Source organism: Zeus faber (assembly GCF_960531495.2).
Source record: "Zeus faber genome assembly, chromosome: 8".
Lineage (NCBI taxonomy): Eukaryota > Metazoa > Chordata > Actinopteri > Zeiformes > Zeidae > Zeus > Zeus faber.
In genome coordinates, this window is record NC_137195.1 from 9,110,654 (window position 1) to 9,128,731 (window position 18,078).

Below are 18,078 nucleotides of genomic sequence, written 5' to 3' on the forward strand. Positions count from 1 at the left end.
AAGTCTGTAATCCAACACTTTCAGCCAAATATTCCTAAATTGATCGACATCAAAGGCATCCAAATAGAACAGCCCATTGACTTGATATACTAAGGCACAGAAATTAAATGATCTGAAGAGGAGCAGGTGAATCAAGGCCTGGCCGCAACGAGTGCAATTGCTTGGATGTGGCTTGGAGAACGAAGTACGAGTAAAACATTTGGCATTCCGACTCAAAATCTTGAGCAAATTTTTATCAGAAAAGTGGGAAAAGGAACCGTGCTCTGTTGTTTGACCTGGCTCTGCACGGCGCTTTCTGCACTCCTGAGAGCCCTAAGCAAAAAAGAAAAAAGAAGAAAAACAACTAATAATAATGACTTTTTGAAGCGATTAGTGTGCATATACAGTGGTACCTCGACTTACGACTGTAATTCATTCTTATAGAATGAATTACAGTAAGTAAGTAAGTTAGAAGTAAGTTAAAACAGTCGTATGTTGAAGCAATTTTTCCCATATACACCACGTTCCTATTTTTCTATGATTTCCTTCTTAGTTTCCATGGGAATCATTGCCTTTTTCTTTTTCCCAACATCCTTCTTCTTAGGACTCTCATGAAGGGTGGAAATAAACAAAATACACAGCACGAACACAGTAAATATGAAAAAAATATCAATAAGCCACGAACTACGTGCACACACCATGTAGGTCGCCCGCTGACTGACTGCTGACTGACTGCTGACTGACTGCTGAGTGACTGCTGACTGGCTGCCGACGCGCAAACTGCAAATTTCCACGGTCGTATCTTGGAGCAGTCGGTCGCAAGTCTATACAAATTTTGGCGACTATCGCTACTCGTATCTTGGATTAGTCGTCAGTAGATGCAGTTGTAAGTCGAGGTACCACTGTATTTGGAAAAGCCACTCCAACTGCAAACACACACCGTCGATTGACGTGCGGCTGTGCCTTGGTGTGCCATTTCCTGCATTCTTTCCTCTTGCCTAAGAGGTGGTTTCACCCATCCTTCATCCAGCGCTTCAAGTGTGATTTGTGTCATTTCTCGAGGGCTTCATCCAGGGCCGCCAACTATGACCTTACCTATGAGCCGTAAAAACTCAGGGCAGTACTTCACCAGTGCACTCATTACAACCGATCAATAAACCAATATAGTGGCTTGTACGACTAGTGTTCTATTAAAACCCACTGCTTTGGTCGAAGGAGCAAAATGAGGCAATAGGCAAAATGAGGCAATAGGCAAAATGTTCTTCTGCAGAGCCAGACACCATGAATGAGAAAATCAACCTGTTTCATCCAGTTGTACAAACATGTACACACGTCCACAATTAGTCACGTTAAACTCAACCGAACTCAATGCATCCTAAGCCAAATGACAAATGACCCAAGGCTTTTTGGGAGTTTCTGGGGTATGTTTGTATTGGACTCCAGTGGAATATTTGTACTGCGGGGTTGATTTGGTTTTACTTGTTACGCACAAGCTGGGAATGCTAATGTGGAACGACAAGATAATGGTGAGATGTTTTTTGCCTCCCAAACTGCCGCAAGGAGCGGCAGACCCCCGACCCTCGGTGCGAGTGGTCCGACAATGTGCGTCTTTGTTGAGGGATGGCGGGATCCGCGGAGCCGGCTGTAGTCTTTGGCATTTGTCGGAGTGATGCAACATGCTACTGTAACCTCTCCGAGACCTCTGGGCACAGACCTATTAAGGAACTGATCGGATAAACCCTGCTTTGTAATGTCTTTGTGTCGCTTCCAAACTCTCTCCTCCGAAGTCCTACCCACGTTAAGTAGGTTCATTGGTTTAATCTGATTATTTATCTATGTCCTCGGGATACACATCGTCGGTGCATGCGTGGAGCATAATCAGTGTCTCGAAAAGTCCGGCGGTGGGAAGCTGTTCTTCAGAGGGGGAGGCGGCGCGGGTGAATCAAGGCCTCCTTTCTCCTCGGTGGAGACACGGTTCGTCGCCGCTCCGGGACCTTGTTAGTTCCTGTGCCCCTGTGCAAACACAGCACGCCTACGTGCTGCGTTGTCACTGAATCAAATGGAAAACAAATGTAGACTTCACAACCCTCCTCTCAACTCGCCAGCGTGCATATGCAGCACATGCAGAGACAAACTTACTTAGAAACACACACACACATACACACACACACGCACACGCACATGCGTGTTTAAAGCCGGCGATGACATCATCACTCGGGACCCCTTCCTCATGACATCACCCGCTCATTAACCAGTCGGCTCGCGTGGACCGTCCGCTGACCTTCAAGGCCGTGGAGGGGATGTTTCCATTTGCAGCTCTTGGACGGGATCCACTCTGGTTTCCTTTGGGTCGCTGCGGGCTCATGTGGTACTAATAAATCCACCCTGATCTTGAAAGCTCAGCTGTAAGATGTTTGGATAGCGGTCAATGCTGTGATTTCCCTCCACGCAACCTCTGTTTTCTTTCATTTAAATGTTTATTTTTGTTTTGTTCCTAATTTCGGCCCCCGCTCGCTCCGTTCCCCCCACACGCCACCGCTGGAGCGGGGAACACAATCGGCGAATTGGAGACAACCTATCGCGTTCATCCTTTATTTGTTTTCCAAAGCCGAGGGGTAGCTCACATCAAACCAGATATCTCTGTTCTACGAGCCCGCAATTCGCAAACGGTGACGACTGGACGGCCTCCGTGGCACGCTGTCGATGTCACGGTTCTTAAAATGTTTGCTCGGAGCATGTAAAGTTCCTCATTGCTAGGTCATGGTTCCCAACAAGGCACCGCTAAGTGTTGGGTTTCAATCTAAGGATCCGTCCGCATTCCATACCCACTAAGTGTTTATAAGCTCATAAATAGTCAAGAAAGATTCTAGAAGAGGTGAGATAATACGGTGACGTCTCACAGAGCCGTCCGTCTGGACAGCGTCAGCCTATTTTTAAGACTCATACCGAATTAGACAACAATACCGCCTCTGCCCCAGTAGACTGGACCTTTAATGGCATAAGAGCTTCCGGGCCAGTGTGGCCTTATCCAGGGTGAGTGTTGATTCCTAGTCATTCCTTGGATCACTTGTTAAAACATGATCACTTTTTAAAGGACTGCGGGTTGGGTGGCTCAATGTGATAATCACGGTTGTTTCAGGACTCGTTAATTGAGCGTCTTGATGCACGTCGATGGGTTTTACGTTGCTGGGAGAAGTAAATATTTCCCACCCCTAATCATCTAAAGTCTGGATCGAAGCGAATAATTAGTCACCTAGTCATCACAGCTGTTCCTGAATAGTTGCAATAATATTATCATCGATATTTTCTTATAATATTGTGACGATCTGCACTGCAGTACGAAGATGCCCACATGGGTGAGTCGCCCAGTAAAGTGAAAATCAAAGGGGCCGTCATTCAGAGCACCTCGCTCATCGCCGGCACCTGAAGATTTTAGACGGGTCTCTTTGACCTGATCAGATCATACAGTGGTCGGTCCGATTCCTCCTTTTCTGCAACTGCTGTCCTGTCTTTATATGTGCGCGGCCGGTGTTGCCCAGAGGAAGCCGCGTGGGACAGGAATCCCCGGGAGGAAAGCTCCTCTTGAACCGCGCCACTCCCTCTGGATTAGCGGCCAATTTAAAAGTAAATCAGAGTAAGAAGGGATTTACACACTAACACAATTCAGCCTTTTAGAATGGGAAATCGTGTTAATCAGCGAGCGCAGATTGACGTAATAGGTGATATAAAACTTTAGTAATGCAATGTTTGTGTTGGGCCGCCTCGTTTACCAAATGACATGCGAATTTTTGGCCGAACTTGAACAAAGAACCAGTGATTTACAACCGGGCCGTCGTCAGACTTTCCGACTTCTCTCTTTGGAAATATGAAATTGCAGTTTTTTTGAAAGCGGCACTTGATGCTCATTTGGGGTTTAGTTTGAAGATCTCCTAACCCTTCCGTCTGAGCCCAGGGAGCTACATGCTTTGTGTCTGTCTGCATGAAGCCGACGTATGAGCACAGATTAAATCGTAGCTTGTGAAGAACCACAGGATCTTTTTTGCAGACGTGCTATAGAAAGGACAATCTGTCAGGCGTAATGGATGGTTGCGGTTGCAGATTGATTGTTGTACAAATTTTACATATGCCTTTTCAGTTTTCATGCCTTTTAATCTATCTGTGGGACAGCTATGGTCATTATTATAGTAAACTGTATAATTTTCTCTCTCTCAGAGACTTCCTCACTTTGTATAGTTTGAGCAATACAGTAAATCTGATTGAGTTTATCTATATGCATTATTTTGTGTTAGTATTGTTATTAGTACTATTACCATTATTTATTTTTTCAGTTATTTAGCCATTAATTTGTCAAGTATATATATATATACACACACACACACACACACACATACACAAACATTTATTCATGTATCTATTTATTTCTACATTTTTGGTTGTATCTTCTCAAGGTTTATAGCGCCACCATACCATGGATGTGGGACATTGCGGTGTGTTTGTCTGCCTGTGGCGATACGTAGAATCCTTAGGAAATCAGTGATGTACAATGCTGTTCTTTTTAGTCCCTGGGTGGTCCAAAGCTCTCAAGGAAATACAGCCTCGTGTTTCAGAGTCCCCACACTGCACAGTGATCATTATATGCATGCAAACCAACTCTACCACGCCGGGAAGTGCAGATGTAAAGGTCTGAACCGTTCTCCCAGTCTGCTTTAACACGTTCTATTACAGGTTCTCCATCATGCACTATATGCAGAAGGGAAAGAAATGGATAGACAAAATGAAATCATTTTCTGGTCTGATGTAATCTAAAAATTGTCATAATTGACCCGGGGGCTGGCGTCTCTGGTCTGTGATTGGCAGGGATGGCTGCATGGAAGGATGCAGGGAGAAGAAGGCGGACCGTCAGATGTTTGTCCCTGGGGGACAGCTGCATTCCCCATCGCTTCCTCAATTGCAGCGTGCACAATTCCACAGCTACAGGACCATTTTTACTGACGGCTGTGGTCAGAGGCCAGACCAGTGCAGTAGGTTTAACTTTCTAGTGCCATCACATGTTAGACAAGATAGGACTTGATGTGGTCGAACCCCCAGAGGCTAATGATAGACCAGCCGGCCCAGTGGCAGAGTCCCGGTGTAATTCAGCACTTGGAAATGCATGGGAATGCATACCCATGCACTTATGTAACCATGGGAACCTGAGAGCCAGGGGGTATTCAGGGTGAAGGGAGTCAAAACACGGATGGGACCCAAGTGGTGGCGGTGGCGGTTGAGAAAGGAAAGGGTGGAAGTTGCAGCAGATTTGCATTTGCAAATCTTGTTTTTTCATCTCGCTGCCTTTCCTTTTTCTACAACGAGCCCCAAAGGCGAGGGATTCAACACTAGTCGGGTCAAATGTTTATCTCTCGGTTCTTCTCCCCGCACCTCTTCCTCTCTTACCTCTGAATGAACCGGCCCAATTCTCAGGCCAACTAGTCCACTCCGTACCTAGCAGGCTACAGACCAGCTAATTTCATCAGGCAAAGACAGGAAGTGTCACACTCAGCCTGTTGTGTAATAGCAACTCAAAGAGATAATACTCTGGGTGGGATAATGGCAGCAATAAGCCTGCCCTCTGACATACCATCATTAACTTTCAATCTAATCTCCTACATTAAAAACTGGACTCTTATACAGTCGGTCTTAGATGTAGGTCATGCAGCACAGTCTTTAACTTAAATCGATCATTATGAAAAAAAAAGCATAAATAACGGGTTCAGAGCAGGCATACTTAATTTACATTCCCTTACCTTAGTGATACTGTAAAATATAGTCGGTAATGATTATTGAGAGAATAACAGGGATATTATCAACATCCATTATTATCAATTGTGTTCTTAAAGTTGGCAGGTATGATTTGAATTGTCATCACATCTGTGTGGTACTTAAACATTTAAAATCCATCCAGCTTCAATATTCTACTTTTCACAAGATAACGCCATAAAAAATGTTTTGCATTGGCCCACATTAAGATCTGGGTGTCTGCCTTAAGACCTACTGATTTCACAAAAACTCAGTTCTGAATGTGCTGAATATCAATAAACCAAGTTATTCAGGGAAAGAATAATACCTAAATACATGTGACAGACGTAATGATTTGAAATTTTGAAAATGTTTTCATTTAATTCATTTCAATTCATGAGCTGAATTTCTTTATCTGCATCGCATAGCAAAATAAATAAATAAACAAACAAACAAACAAACAAACAAACAAATAAATAATTAATGCTAAAATAATATTTAACATGATTGGTGGCATTGGCTAACCTATGTCTTAAAAATACATTTAATGCAACCTGTAGCTATGATGTAAACAGATTCATAAAAAAAGAAACAATGAACAAACAAAAACAAACAAACAAACAAACAAACAAACGAATATACAAACAAACAAATACATAAATAAACGAACAAACAAATAGATGAATTCAAATAAATTGAAATAAACAGGTAACTTCAAATAAATTCGATATTTTTGCATGGTTTTACCATGTTGTGACGACAGTTCCACCGCACAACGACACCGCACCAGCAACACTGTGGAACGAGGCCGCGTGTCCCCCGCGTCCCACCGGCGGCTCCTGTCCGCCGTGGCAGCGCCCCCTGGCGGCCGCGGCGTGCAACCACAACGGGAGGAAAACAGGGGAAACGGGCCTCAAGGCAAACGTCGTCACGACGTTCAGAAAATAAGGATACTAGTGCTGTCACACTATTACAAGCACTGCGGGTTTTGACATGGGTGCCTATTATTTTATTAATAATAATAATAATAATAATAATAATAATAATAATAATAATAATTATTATTATTATTTATTTATAAAAAAAAAAAAAATTCTTATTTTATTTCTTTATATTTCAAGTTGTCTCCACGTCTTTTTTTTTTTTTTTTTTTTTTTTGCTTTAACGTTGGCAGTGTTTAAGGATTATATAAATATCTATAGTAACCTCTGAGTAAGATTAATCATTAGACACTGACCCAGTTCCAAAGGCGGATTTGCACTTCTTCCCAAATGAACACACAGTTCCTGCGATTGAGCCGTAACATGCGGGACGAGCACTTAGAAGGACACACGCGCAACTACTTTAACCCCTCACCGTCGCCTTATCAACCCTTATTATACGTGACTCGGGGAATAATAAACAATATTTGTGGACGTCTATGTTTAGTTGTGGTCACGTGGTCAGGCGGGTCAGCGGGGACACGCCCCCCCCCCCCCCCCCCCCCGGCTGAATGGACGGCGCGGTCCGCACGGGAACAACAACTTTTTGTTTTCTATGTTTACGTCTTTTTTTTTTTTTTTTTTCCCCGGAGAGGGGCACCCTGGATTTCGGACCACCGATTCGCGCGTCGAGGCGGCGGGGAACGGCTCGGCGATGAGGCGGGAGGAGGATCTGATCCGCATCGCCAGGAGGCTGGACAGGATGGTGTCCAGGAATAACACGGTGGGCTTTTTCCGTTTTGACGGCGCCGCGTTTTGCGCGCACCGCGTGCGGCGGCGGAGCGGGGCCCGCGGGGCTCCCGCGTTCCGGCTGGTTAGATTGTTGCGTGGTGGGCGGGGGGGGGGGAAACAACACTTGGAGAGCGCCTAGTAGTTGTTTCAACTGTCTGACAATTCCTTTTATGAATTTTAGAAATTAAATAAATTAACAAAAAAAAAAAAAATTTACCTACGAGGAGACTATATAATAGATATTTCAATTTTCTACAAGTGGTTTAATGCATTTCAACTAGGCTTCACTTTCAGGCAGTATAATACTCTTTACTTTATACTCCAAAGTTAAATTCCGTTGTACAGAGTACAGTTGCACATGTCCAACAGGTGTTTGGCTCTGCAGTGTTGGGCGGATCCTGCACGCCCCGCAATTCGATCCATTTTTTTTTACTTCCTTGAAATCCGAAATGCATGAGTTTGGTGCGGTATTTAGTCTGCGTTTGCGAATGTTGTCCCCCACCAACAGGGAATGCGTGTATAGTAGGAGGTAAACAACTACTCCTGCACGGCTGCACAACAAGGTCGCGCCGGCGCTCGACGCTGACACGCGCCTGTAGGCCGTCGTTAGAGACGAGAGACTCGCAAACGACCCGTCCGCTGCGAACGGATCGTTCCAAACGACCCGGGAGTCGGGAGTCACTCCGACAAAGGACGAAAAGACTCGTTCGTTTGTTCGTTCGCGAGTCGGTAACGACGGCCAGGCACGCAGCCATTCATTGAGTCCGAATCTTGATTCAGGAACGAAAAGAGCAACGTGCCCAAACAAGCTCCTTGAGACAGAATTACAACCTCCCCCGCCCCCCATGTTATTAACTGTTATCAAAGTACCTGTAACGTGAAAATAAAATTGTGTGCTGCAAGCGCAGCTAATGCTAACCTAATGCCACGCCGCGCGGCCGATTTTTTTCTTTTTGTTTCTTCCGGGCGCATTTGTATTCCCATTTATTATTATTATTTCACCACTGATGCTCCGTGTTAGACCTGGTGATTATATAGCGGGGCTCATGCAAAGTAGGACCTCCTATACGTCATCGGGTCATGATTTAGCCCCGCCCCCAATAAAATCCGGGCCACAAAAATGGTGAGAAATGGTCTCCACATTCAGTACTGCATCCTTCACAGTCTTCTTCACATGTTTTTAGAAATTTGTTTCTAACATGTTTTATGTGTTTAGAAACAAATCCCTTAATTCACTTTACAGGGGCTTTAATAATTATTCAGCTGTTGTTGTTGTTATTATTATTATTATTATTATTATTATTATCATTATTATTATTATTAATAATAATAATAATAATAATAATAATAATTATTATTATTATTATTATAATTTTGTACCTTCTTACTCTCCACCACTGCATAATGGTGGTTTACAGGAGGGGGCGTTGGACCTGCTGAAGGAACTGAAGAACTTTAATATGAATATCAAACTTCTTCAGGTAGGGTCTGGTCTCATCTTCATCACGTCATTGATAGTGCAATACATTTACAGCGACTATTAAAACTATGCATTAACAAATGGTTTGAAACAATGATTAAATGTAGGGGGTCAACAAGCAGATCGATGCGTCTTTCTTTCATTTTAGGAAACCAGAATCGGCATGTCGGTGAACGGTATCAGGAAGCATTGCACCGATGAGGAGGTCATCACCTTGGCAAAGTTCCTAATTAAAGACTGGAAAAGACTTCTAGGTATGTGACTTTGTGATAATTTAGTTGTTTTTTTTTCCCTGTGTAATTCAACCTCTGTAGCAGTGTTATTCCTCACCAGTACAACGATCTAACCGATCAGGTCTCCCCCAAACAGAGTCCGATAAGAACGGTTTGGCCTCCAGCAACACTGAGCTATCCCCAAACCACTCTCCCGTTGAGATCCAAACCAGGTCAGTATTTTCCCTCTCAGCGTGCAGGTACACAGGTAACAACAACACAATCTCCTTTTTTTTCTGTCCCCTTCTGCCTCTGGAATAATTAAATAGCACATTGCTTCAGTACCGTTTGAGTTCCTAGATGTGAGCAAACTGGTAAAAATGTATTATGGGTCTACAATGAAGAGAAAAATGAGACGTCCTTTTTTCCTATTAGCGCCGGGGGAGTTAATGTCGAGTTGCAGCACGGGTCGATTTCTGAAAAGAAACCCTCGGCTAAAGAGGGGGAAGGAAAACATAATGACAACGACAAAAGCGCAAAGAGAAGCGGTGAAGCGAAAAAGGAAAAGCATGCAAACGGTCCCGTTAACCATACCCCTCCAGTGCATGACAAACAGCTGAGGGAAATCAAAACGGACAAGCTCTCGCCTGAACGCGGGAAGCCACGAGTCGGGGAACAGCACCCGAAAGAAAGAAAAGCGGACCACAGTAAAGAAAGGCACGTGCAGAACTCTCCAGGCGAAGGACACGGGCGAGAGGTCGAGGGAAGACGAGAACGATGCGAACCCGCAAAGGCAAGGGGCGCCGAGGCGCTCCAGAGGGCGGGGCGCCCGGAGGGCCCCAAAAAGCACGGACGGGACGACGGCGTCCAGAGGGACCGGCGAGCGGAGGACGCCGAACAGGAGAGGAGCGCGGGAGGATGCGGGACAAACGGGCCCCAGCGAGAGAAGCGCCCCGCCGAACCCCGGAGAGCGAGGCCGGTTTCTGAGAGAGCCCCTGACGATCGCAAGCCCCTGTTTGAAAGGTGAGAGGGCGGGGGGCGGACAGGGCGAGGGAGAGGGATCCAGCTTTTCTTCTTCCTTTTTCTCCGTCGTCAAACTTGCCGTTTCGATCGGCCGGGCGTCAGGGTTGTGTCCGATGTTTCCGCTCAGGAGAGGAGTCCTGGACAGCAGCGTTCTGTACCCCGGCCGGTACCCCTCGCCCCCCCGCCCCGCACGCTGCCCCCGCCCGGTCAAGCGTCTTTCTGCGGACGTCAAAAAGGAAAGGTCAGGACGCTTGGGCGGAGAAAGTGCACGTGTGTGTGTGGGGATCGGATATTCACTCGTCACAGCAGAGGAAATAGTATTTCCGTAAATAAAGACGGACATGGGTTGATGTGTTGAGCTTGCATGTTCCCACAGTTCTGGCCTCACCAGGAGCCCGCTGTGCATGCTGCCTGATGTGAAGGTCACATATTTCGGTTCTCGTTCGTTGCAAGATTTGGTTTGACATGTCAGTCTGCTGCCCAGTTGGGGGGGGCGTGGCCTCTTGTTTGCGTGGCTGTGATTTGTCGTGTCGTCAAATGTGTCCAGGAAAGACACCAAAGACACGCCCCCTCGGCCGGCTGGTCCGCACGCGCATCGGTCCGCCTCTCCGGCGAGACGCACATCCCTGGACGTGAAGAAAGAGAGGTCAGAAGCGCTTCAGCGCCGATTAGTGTTGAAGTGTGTGTGTGTGTGTGTGTGTGTGTGTGTGTGTGTGTGTGTGTGTGTGTGTGTGTGTGTGTGTGTGTAAAGGGCGGGAGCCCGTGTTTGTCAGGAGAGCGGCCCAAAAAAGTTCCACGTTTTCGAGCATGAGTGGCGAAACGGCCCTGATGATTGATTTTCCCCGCGCAGGAAAGTCCCGCCCAATCCGAACGCCCCGATCGCTCCCCTCCCTCTTCACCTCCATCCTACTCGTCCTCCTCCTCCTCCTCCTCTGCCGCCTCCTCCTCTCAGGTCGGCACCTGCATGTCCTCATGTTTTTGACATACGATGCTCGTTCTGTCAGACAACTTGACGGTGCCACACGCTTCCGCACCCTTATTAAGCAGCCGATTCCCCCTGCCCCGCCTTGTATACAGTGGGCGATTGGAGCTCATCACTCCTTTATTTCTAGCTCACTAAAGGACTCCTCTGTTTGCCGTTCACCTCACCGGAGTGATGAGCGGCAGAGCCCCGGACGCCAAACTCAAACGACGCGACATAGAGATCATTTGAAAGTCAATCGGAGAGTTGTCTGTCAGAAATGGCTCCCGTGTTATTTGCTGCGCCGCGACGAGGTGATTCTGCTGGGATAAGGTTTTGTTTCTCATTCAGAAAAGAGCCTCCAGACCCCAATGCCCCTCTTCCACCGCTTCCCTATCACCTCCACCCTCCTCCCCCCGCGAAGCGTCCCCCGGCGGACGGAAAGAAGGAGCGGTCGGGGGCGGATGACAAGTCAGTACAGACCTCCTGGCTGTTGTGTGGTCACTCCAGAAAGTGTTATATCATCGTTTATTTATGGGACTGAGTTGTGATTGCGCTGTTTGCCGCCCCCCTCCCCCCACCCAGAAAGGAGACCCCAGATTCCAAACCTCCCTCACTGAAGAGGATTCCCGACCACGGGAAGAAAGACAGGTTCGAGAGGAGGGATCCGTCTTCCTAATCTGCCGCTCGAAGGAACCCATCGCTTATTCGCCGGAGGAGTTGTGGTGGAAAAAAAGAAAGAAAAGAAAGAGCTTTTCACCTGATAAACAGAAACGTCCAAATACCTTTTGTTCCCCAAGCGATTTAATATTGACAGAAAGAAACGAAAGGGCGTGTTTCCCTTTTCTCAACCAGATGAAAAGACGTGGTGACGTGCGAAGACTTTGAAGTGTTAGGGAACCTTGAATTCCGACAAAAGTGTAATTTTTCCTCATTTTCCTCCTTATATTTTAAAGGGGAATATATTTTTTCATAGTATATCAAAGTGAAGTTAGTATTAAATATCAATACTTTCAATTGATAGAAAGTTTTCCGTGTTGACGCCTGTCGCTGATTCTGCCACTGCGTGCTGAGCTTTTCTGGAACCCTTTAACAATTAAGATCATCTTTCTATTGCAGGAAAGAAGTGCCGGATATCAAAGAGGCTAAAAAACACTCAGTGGGAGTCAAAAAAGAAAGGTTGGCTCAGCAAGAGTTCAACCGCGACGCGCCGCGTGCCGTTGGGGAGGTTTTTTTTTTTTTTTTTTTAACGCATGCATTCCGATGTTTCACATTTCAGGAAGGATTCCGCCGACTCGAAGCCGCCGCCGCACAAAAGGCCCAGTCTGGACGGAAAGAAAGATAAAAACAGGTAAAAGCAGCTCTGATTTTGTCGAACAGCTGTAAATGAATTCCAGCCTGAATCTCGCCGACTTATGTGTACTTCCCCTTTCCTGCTTGTGTTCAAAATTGCCAACACAGTTTAACACGTTTCCTTTCATTTCTGTATCGTAGGAAGAATTCTTCAGACACCAAACCGGACCCTCCTGTGAAACGGCACTCGGTCGATTCCAAATCTGAGAGGTATGGTTCATAAATGTATGTGTCATTTGCACTTAAAAAAATGGAAAAAAATTGAAAAAAAAATGGGGAAAAAAAAAAAATATATATTAAAAAAAAAAAAAAAAAAAAATATATATATATATATATATATATATATATATATATATATATATATATATATCCACCCTTCTCTAAACTGGAGCCTGCTGTACTCTTTTAGGAAGGATTCGACTGATTTCAAGAAAGCCAGCTCGCCCCCAGCAAAGAAGCTTACAGGTGAAAGGTGAGCGGAACGGGCGCATTAATGTAGATTCATCCTTTTTTCACGCAGAAGTTTAGAAAATTTTAAAGTTTCTTTAACAGAAAGGAAAAAACGAAGACAACCCTGCAGAATGCATGAACATGATGAACTTGATTTTGTGTTCCAGGAGAGAGTCTCATGGCTCCAAATCGCCCAACCCTGCCCCTCCTCAAAGGAAGGCCTCAGCAGACAGCACCGAACGGTACTTAAATGTTTTGGGGTTTTTTTTGAGATAGAAAATAGAAATAGAAAAAGATAGAAAACACAAGTATTTATTTCTTTAGTTTTTGTAACACAACCTGTACTTATTCAGACCTACTATTCCATAGTAGTATGTGTGCTCCACATTATAATATAATTTATCAAATATTAGAATGTATGAGAAAATATTTAATTTAATTTAATTTAATTTAATTTAATTTAATTTAATTTAATTTAATTTAATTTAATTTAATTTAATTTAAATAAATGCAATAGCTACGCTGAATGACTTTTTGCTGTACTAAATCTCATATCTGTGGTTGAGCAGAAGAGCGAAAGCCGACACACCTAAAACCCCGACCACACCCACCAGCCCCATGTCGCCCTCTTTCTCCCCCGCTGGGGGTGCGCTGTCTCCACGCCTGGCGACCGGAGACTCCGTCAGGGACAAGTGCATCGAGATGCTGACCGCCGCCCTGCGCACAGACAGTAAGTCATAAATTACCTGCAAAAATGAAATGCCACCTCTCTGCCGGCGGTGCACACGACGAATCGCCTCGCGGTGCACTGAAAAACAGTGCAACTCTTTCTGTTTCGTCTCCACAGATGATTACATGGAGTTTGGAACCAACTGTGACAGCATGGCGGTGGAAATAGAAGATCATATCCTTTGATTTCGAGAGCAATCTGCTTTTTCCCAGATGGTTTGACTGATCTTCCATCATTGACCTAACAGCAGGCATCCCACTTATAATTGGATCCCCCTTAACTCAGTTCCTCCTGAAATGCACATATCTACCAGGAGATAAAGGCCACCGACATGAAGTACAAGAACAGAGTGCGGAGCCGCATCAGCAACCTGAAGGACCCCAAGAACCCGGGCCTGCGGCGGAACGTCCTGGCGGGATGCATCGAGTTGAGCCGCATCGCCAGCATGACCGCCGAGGTACGCCGGAACCCACAGCGACAACCTGCTGCCTCATACGCCGCATGTGGTCGCCTGGTCGATTGGGGGGGCGGGGCCCCTGCTGCGTGTGCCTGGTTCCTAGGCGACAATGATAGGAAACATTGTCTGAAAATGTTTGATGCGGTAGTGGACAGTTCCATGGTCAGAAATTAAAAGTCATGCCACAATTTTGCTCCAGCCAGGCAGTGAGACTATTTATTTGTATCTCTGGGGTTGTGCAAATCCCAAATTAGGAAATCCAGGATTGTGGACTAAATAATCCTGGTCCAATACTTTCTTTGTGGGGGCAACTAATTATATATATTTATTTACTGTGTGTGTATATATATATATATATATATATATATATATATATATATATATGTGTGTGTGTGTGTGTGTGTGTGTGTGTGTGTGTATATATATATATATATATATATATATATATATATATATATATATATATATATATATATATATATAGATGCGCCTCACCTTATGCCTTACCTTATGTGATATTTCCCTCTGTCCATGTACAGCAGTTTATAACTTTAGGATATAACATCTTATAACCCCGCTGTCTGATTTGTTTGTGGGTGTGTGTCTTTTACAGTGACGTCAAGTCTTCAGTTGCCGTGGCAAAGTGACATCATACTACTGATGATTGGTCATATTGATTAGTCTGCATGCTGCATATCAATAAGACACAGACATGTCTTACTGATATGTCCATGACAATACAACATACTTTCTCTCCGTCTCTGCACACACACAAACACACACACACACACAAACACACACCCCACACCCCTGGCCAGTTCACACCAGACACACGGTGTCTGCAGGGAATACCAGAATGGCCGGAAAAATGCGATATCTATCAAAATCCAACTTTTATTTGCAAAATTTACGATGTCAACTTTTATTCACTGAAACTTTAAACTCGAACATGGCAAACATGTTTGCCAAAATGCTTCCAAAGAGCAGTCCCCCGAGCAGATAAAGATGGATATGCCACATCACCTTATGTATGTCGCACTGTCGCACTGTTATAGATAAAAGACAGTGTTTTTCTTATGTGCACTGTAATTGGCTCGGAGACAGATGATGCGCACTCTTCGTTCTCACTCGCATTTGGTTAAACCCAGACACCTGTCTTACCTGTCACTGACTTCTCTAAACAACACCGTGCACGTTTCAACTTTCGTCAGCCATTGTAGGAGTTTAAATGATCTGTATTGTTATTAGTAAGATAATGTTAAAATTAAATAAATTATTGCTCTTCACGTTACCCCCAAATTTCAGCTTTCATTCAATTGCTGAGCTCCCCCTGGCTCCCCAGTAATTTGTACGCTGGTTTTCACTTTGTCCTGCGCTGCCATAAACTTGTGCTGTCTCAAACATCATCAACAACAAGTGCTCCTCGTAGAGTTTTCGTTTTTTCCGCCCTGTGCCGGTGGAAAACGGTCCAATGGCAAGACAATTTTGGCTTGAAAGGGGCCATAGTGGGGGCCAATCAGATTCCAGAGGTGAATCCCCCCAACCCCCAAGCTTCCGCACCTCTGATTTTAGGAAGTGGACGTGTGGAATCCTTAATTCCTCATTGAGTCTACGACAATAGCTTTTTAAAAAATATATATATTTTACTCGCGCATCCTTTTTTGCCGTCACCCGTCTTCCCTGATGCCTACTCTGTAACCCAACCCCCTCCTCCTCCACCATCCCAAACCCGTCCCCTGCCTGTAGGAGATGGCAAGTGATGAGCTGAAGCAGCTGAGGAATGTGCTCACCCAGGAGGCCATCAGGGAGCACCAGATGGCCAAGACGGGCGGCACCACCACCGACCTGCTGCAGTGTGACAAGTGTAGGAAGAAGAACTGCACCTACAACCAGGTCATTTTTCCAAAGCCTTGTCTCAAACAGATGCAAATTAAAGTCGCTCACAATCCTCTTTAATGCGTCCACTAACACCCCCCAAAGGAAATCAGACCGAGTTCACACACTGAGCGTCGACCTGGCGCCTTCGAATCCTTCTTCGCATGCATAAACGTCCCAGTTAATCCACTTTAGATTCCGTTTTCACTGACATACTAATCCGAGATGCCAATTGTATCACCCATTAAGGCCTTTTTTTTTTTTTAATACGGGACAGTCAGATTTGTACAATGACTGAAAAGATCAGAATAACAATCAGGAACAGAAAACCGTTTATTCAGCTAAGTCCTTTTTCATAAACAAGGAATTTGTATTAGCATAATAAATCAGCCGTAACAGTCTGAAAAAAAGCCCAATATACAAAAAATGAAAATAACAAAACAAAAATAACCAAATATACCAACAAAAATCTAAAATATTTGACTGTGTCGAATATTGCTGCTAAATTGTGAAAACTGAGAAGGTGGTTTTGCGGCATTTATTAAATTGACAAGAGTTGTGTCAGCTCCGCTATGATTCCATGGCAGGGGAAGGTTATAAATCCCATTTGCAAACAAGTGGATTGTGTTTTGTTCACACATCACAGCTTATAAAATATATTTTTTTGTAAAATATGGTTTTAGGTCCAGACTCGCAGCGCTGACGAGCCCATGACCACCTTCGTTCTCTGCAACGAGTGTGGACACCGCTGGAAGGTAGGACTGGGGATAATAGAAAGTACAGTTATTATGCTTGGTGTCCTGAAACTTCAAATACTTTTCAGAATTAACAATTTTAGGAATGTGTTTAAAATTGACCTCTTTCCCCTCCTAAATTACAGTTCTGCTGATGCCTTCCAGATCAAATGGCGGTTTTGCCGACCACGCCGAACAAAACTTTTTTCTATGACTGAGGAGCGTGAGGCTGTAAAGTACTGTGGCCGGTGGTGTCCTGATTTTTATTTTTCTTTTTTTTTCTTTTTACTTGACTTAGACTTGATTTTTACTTTGTAAGCGTGTGCTTTTTAATCAAGATTTAAATCAGGAGTTAATTGGGTTTGAAGGCAGTGCATGGGTATCAGTTTGATAGGATCAGATAAAGGAAACATCACAATTAATATTGCATTGTTTGGGAAATGGAATGAAAAAGGTAATGTCATTTTGCAGCTATTTACTTTGTATATACTTGAAAAAAATATTTGAATGCTTTCTAAACCTTATTTTAATAAACTAAATTGAGTATTTGTTGTTTTGGCACTCTGGTCACTTTTGAGAAATTCTTACATGTGAAATGTGCTAATTTTGTTAATTTGATATTTTTGCTGGTTGTGACTACCAGAGAAATTCTCTGAAATCTCTCTCAATAACTCACTGTTTTAAATGTTGCTGCTGTTGCAATTTCCTCATGTTTCAAGAGGCCTTCATAGTCAATATTTACCAAATTGACTTTTTGAATGAAAAAAACGTAGTTTGCAGGATTTGGATAGAATTCAGTGTCATCTATTGCACCTCTAGAAATGTACAGTAGATGGCAACATTGAATCGCATAATTTCTTTAAACAGGCATTTATTCTGTCATCAGGTTACAGTATACAGTACTCTATGTTACTTACAGTGTTGGTATAATATTGTAATGTGTCATTCTGAGCTTAATTCAAGTCAGATTTCCACACAGAACTACTATGGACCTGAAACTATTCAAAGGTACATAAAGACCAACATTAAAACTCAAAATAAAGCTAGGAAGTCATTGTCTTATTTGAAACTTCCTCTGAACCAACATGGACACCGAAAAGGTGAAAATCAGCCTGAAGGGCACTTTTCAATGTGCAAGTGGGATGTCCAGAGGGGAGCCGAAGAAATGTTTATTATTTTGAACATCTGAAACACCATTTCCTGCAATCTAGTGCTCCCAGTCCCTTAGGGCATCTTAGCTTGGCATCATCTCAGGGCTCGGTTACACTTGTCGTTTCAATGTGACTTTTCTGATCCGATCACGCCGGGACGCATTTACTGTCAGGTCTGGACAGTAC

The 18,078-nt window shown here is 44.3% G+C and overlaps 1 protein-coding gene across 4 annotated transcripts; it reads left to right on the top strand.

The window, feature by feature from the left end:
- The first annotated feature begins 7,257 nt into the window (after positions 1–7,257).
- tcea3 (transcription elongation factor A (SII), 3) lies at positions 7,258–17,603 on the top strand. 4 transcript variants are annotated; one of them, XM_080005356.1, is made up of 21 exons: positions 7,258–7,458; positions 8,885–8,947; positions 9,095–9,200; positions 9,316–9,391; positions 9,594–10,181; positions 10,309–10,422; positions 10,729–10,827; positions 11,032–11,133; positions 11,494–11,613; positions 11,728–11,793; positions 12,262–12,321; positions 12,422–12,493; positions 12,637–12,705; positions 12,905–12,967; positions 13,113–13,187; positions 13,515–13,675; positions 13,793–13,848; positions 13,977–14,132; positions 15,879–16,025; positions 16,691–16,762; positions 16,888–17,603. In XM_080005356.1, exons 1-21 carry the CDS (start codon positions 7,291–7,293, stop codon positions 16,894–16,896), a joined length of 2,442 nt encoding a protein of 813 aa, XP_079861482.1. In that variant the 5' UTR covers positions 7,258–7,290; the 3' UTR covers positions 16,897–17,603. The 4 variants fall into 4 exon arrangements, with proteins under 4 accessions (XP_079861482.1, XP_079861483.1, XP_079861485.1 ...); XM_080005357.1 differs by having other exon boundaries at positions 10,312–10,422; XM_080005358.1 differs by lacking the exon at positions 7,258–7,458 and adding an exon at positions 8,419–8,589.
- The last annotated feature ends 475 nt before the right edge of the window (positions 17,604–18,078 follow it).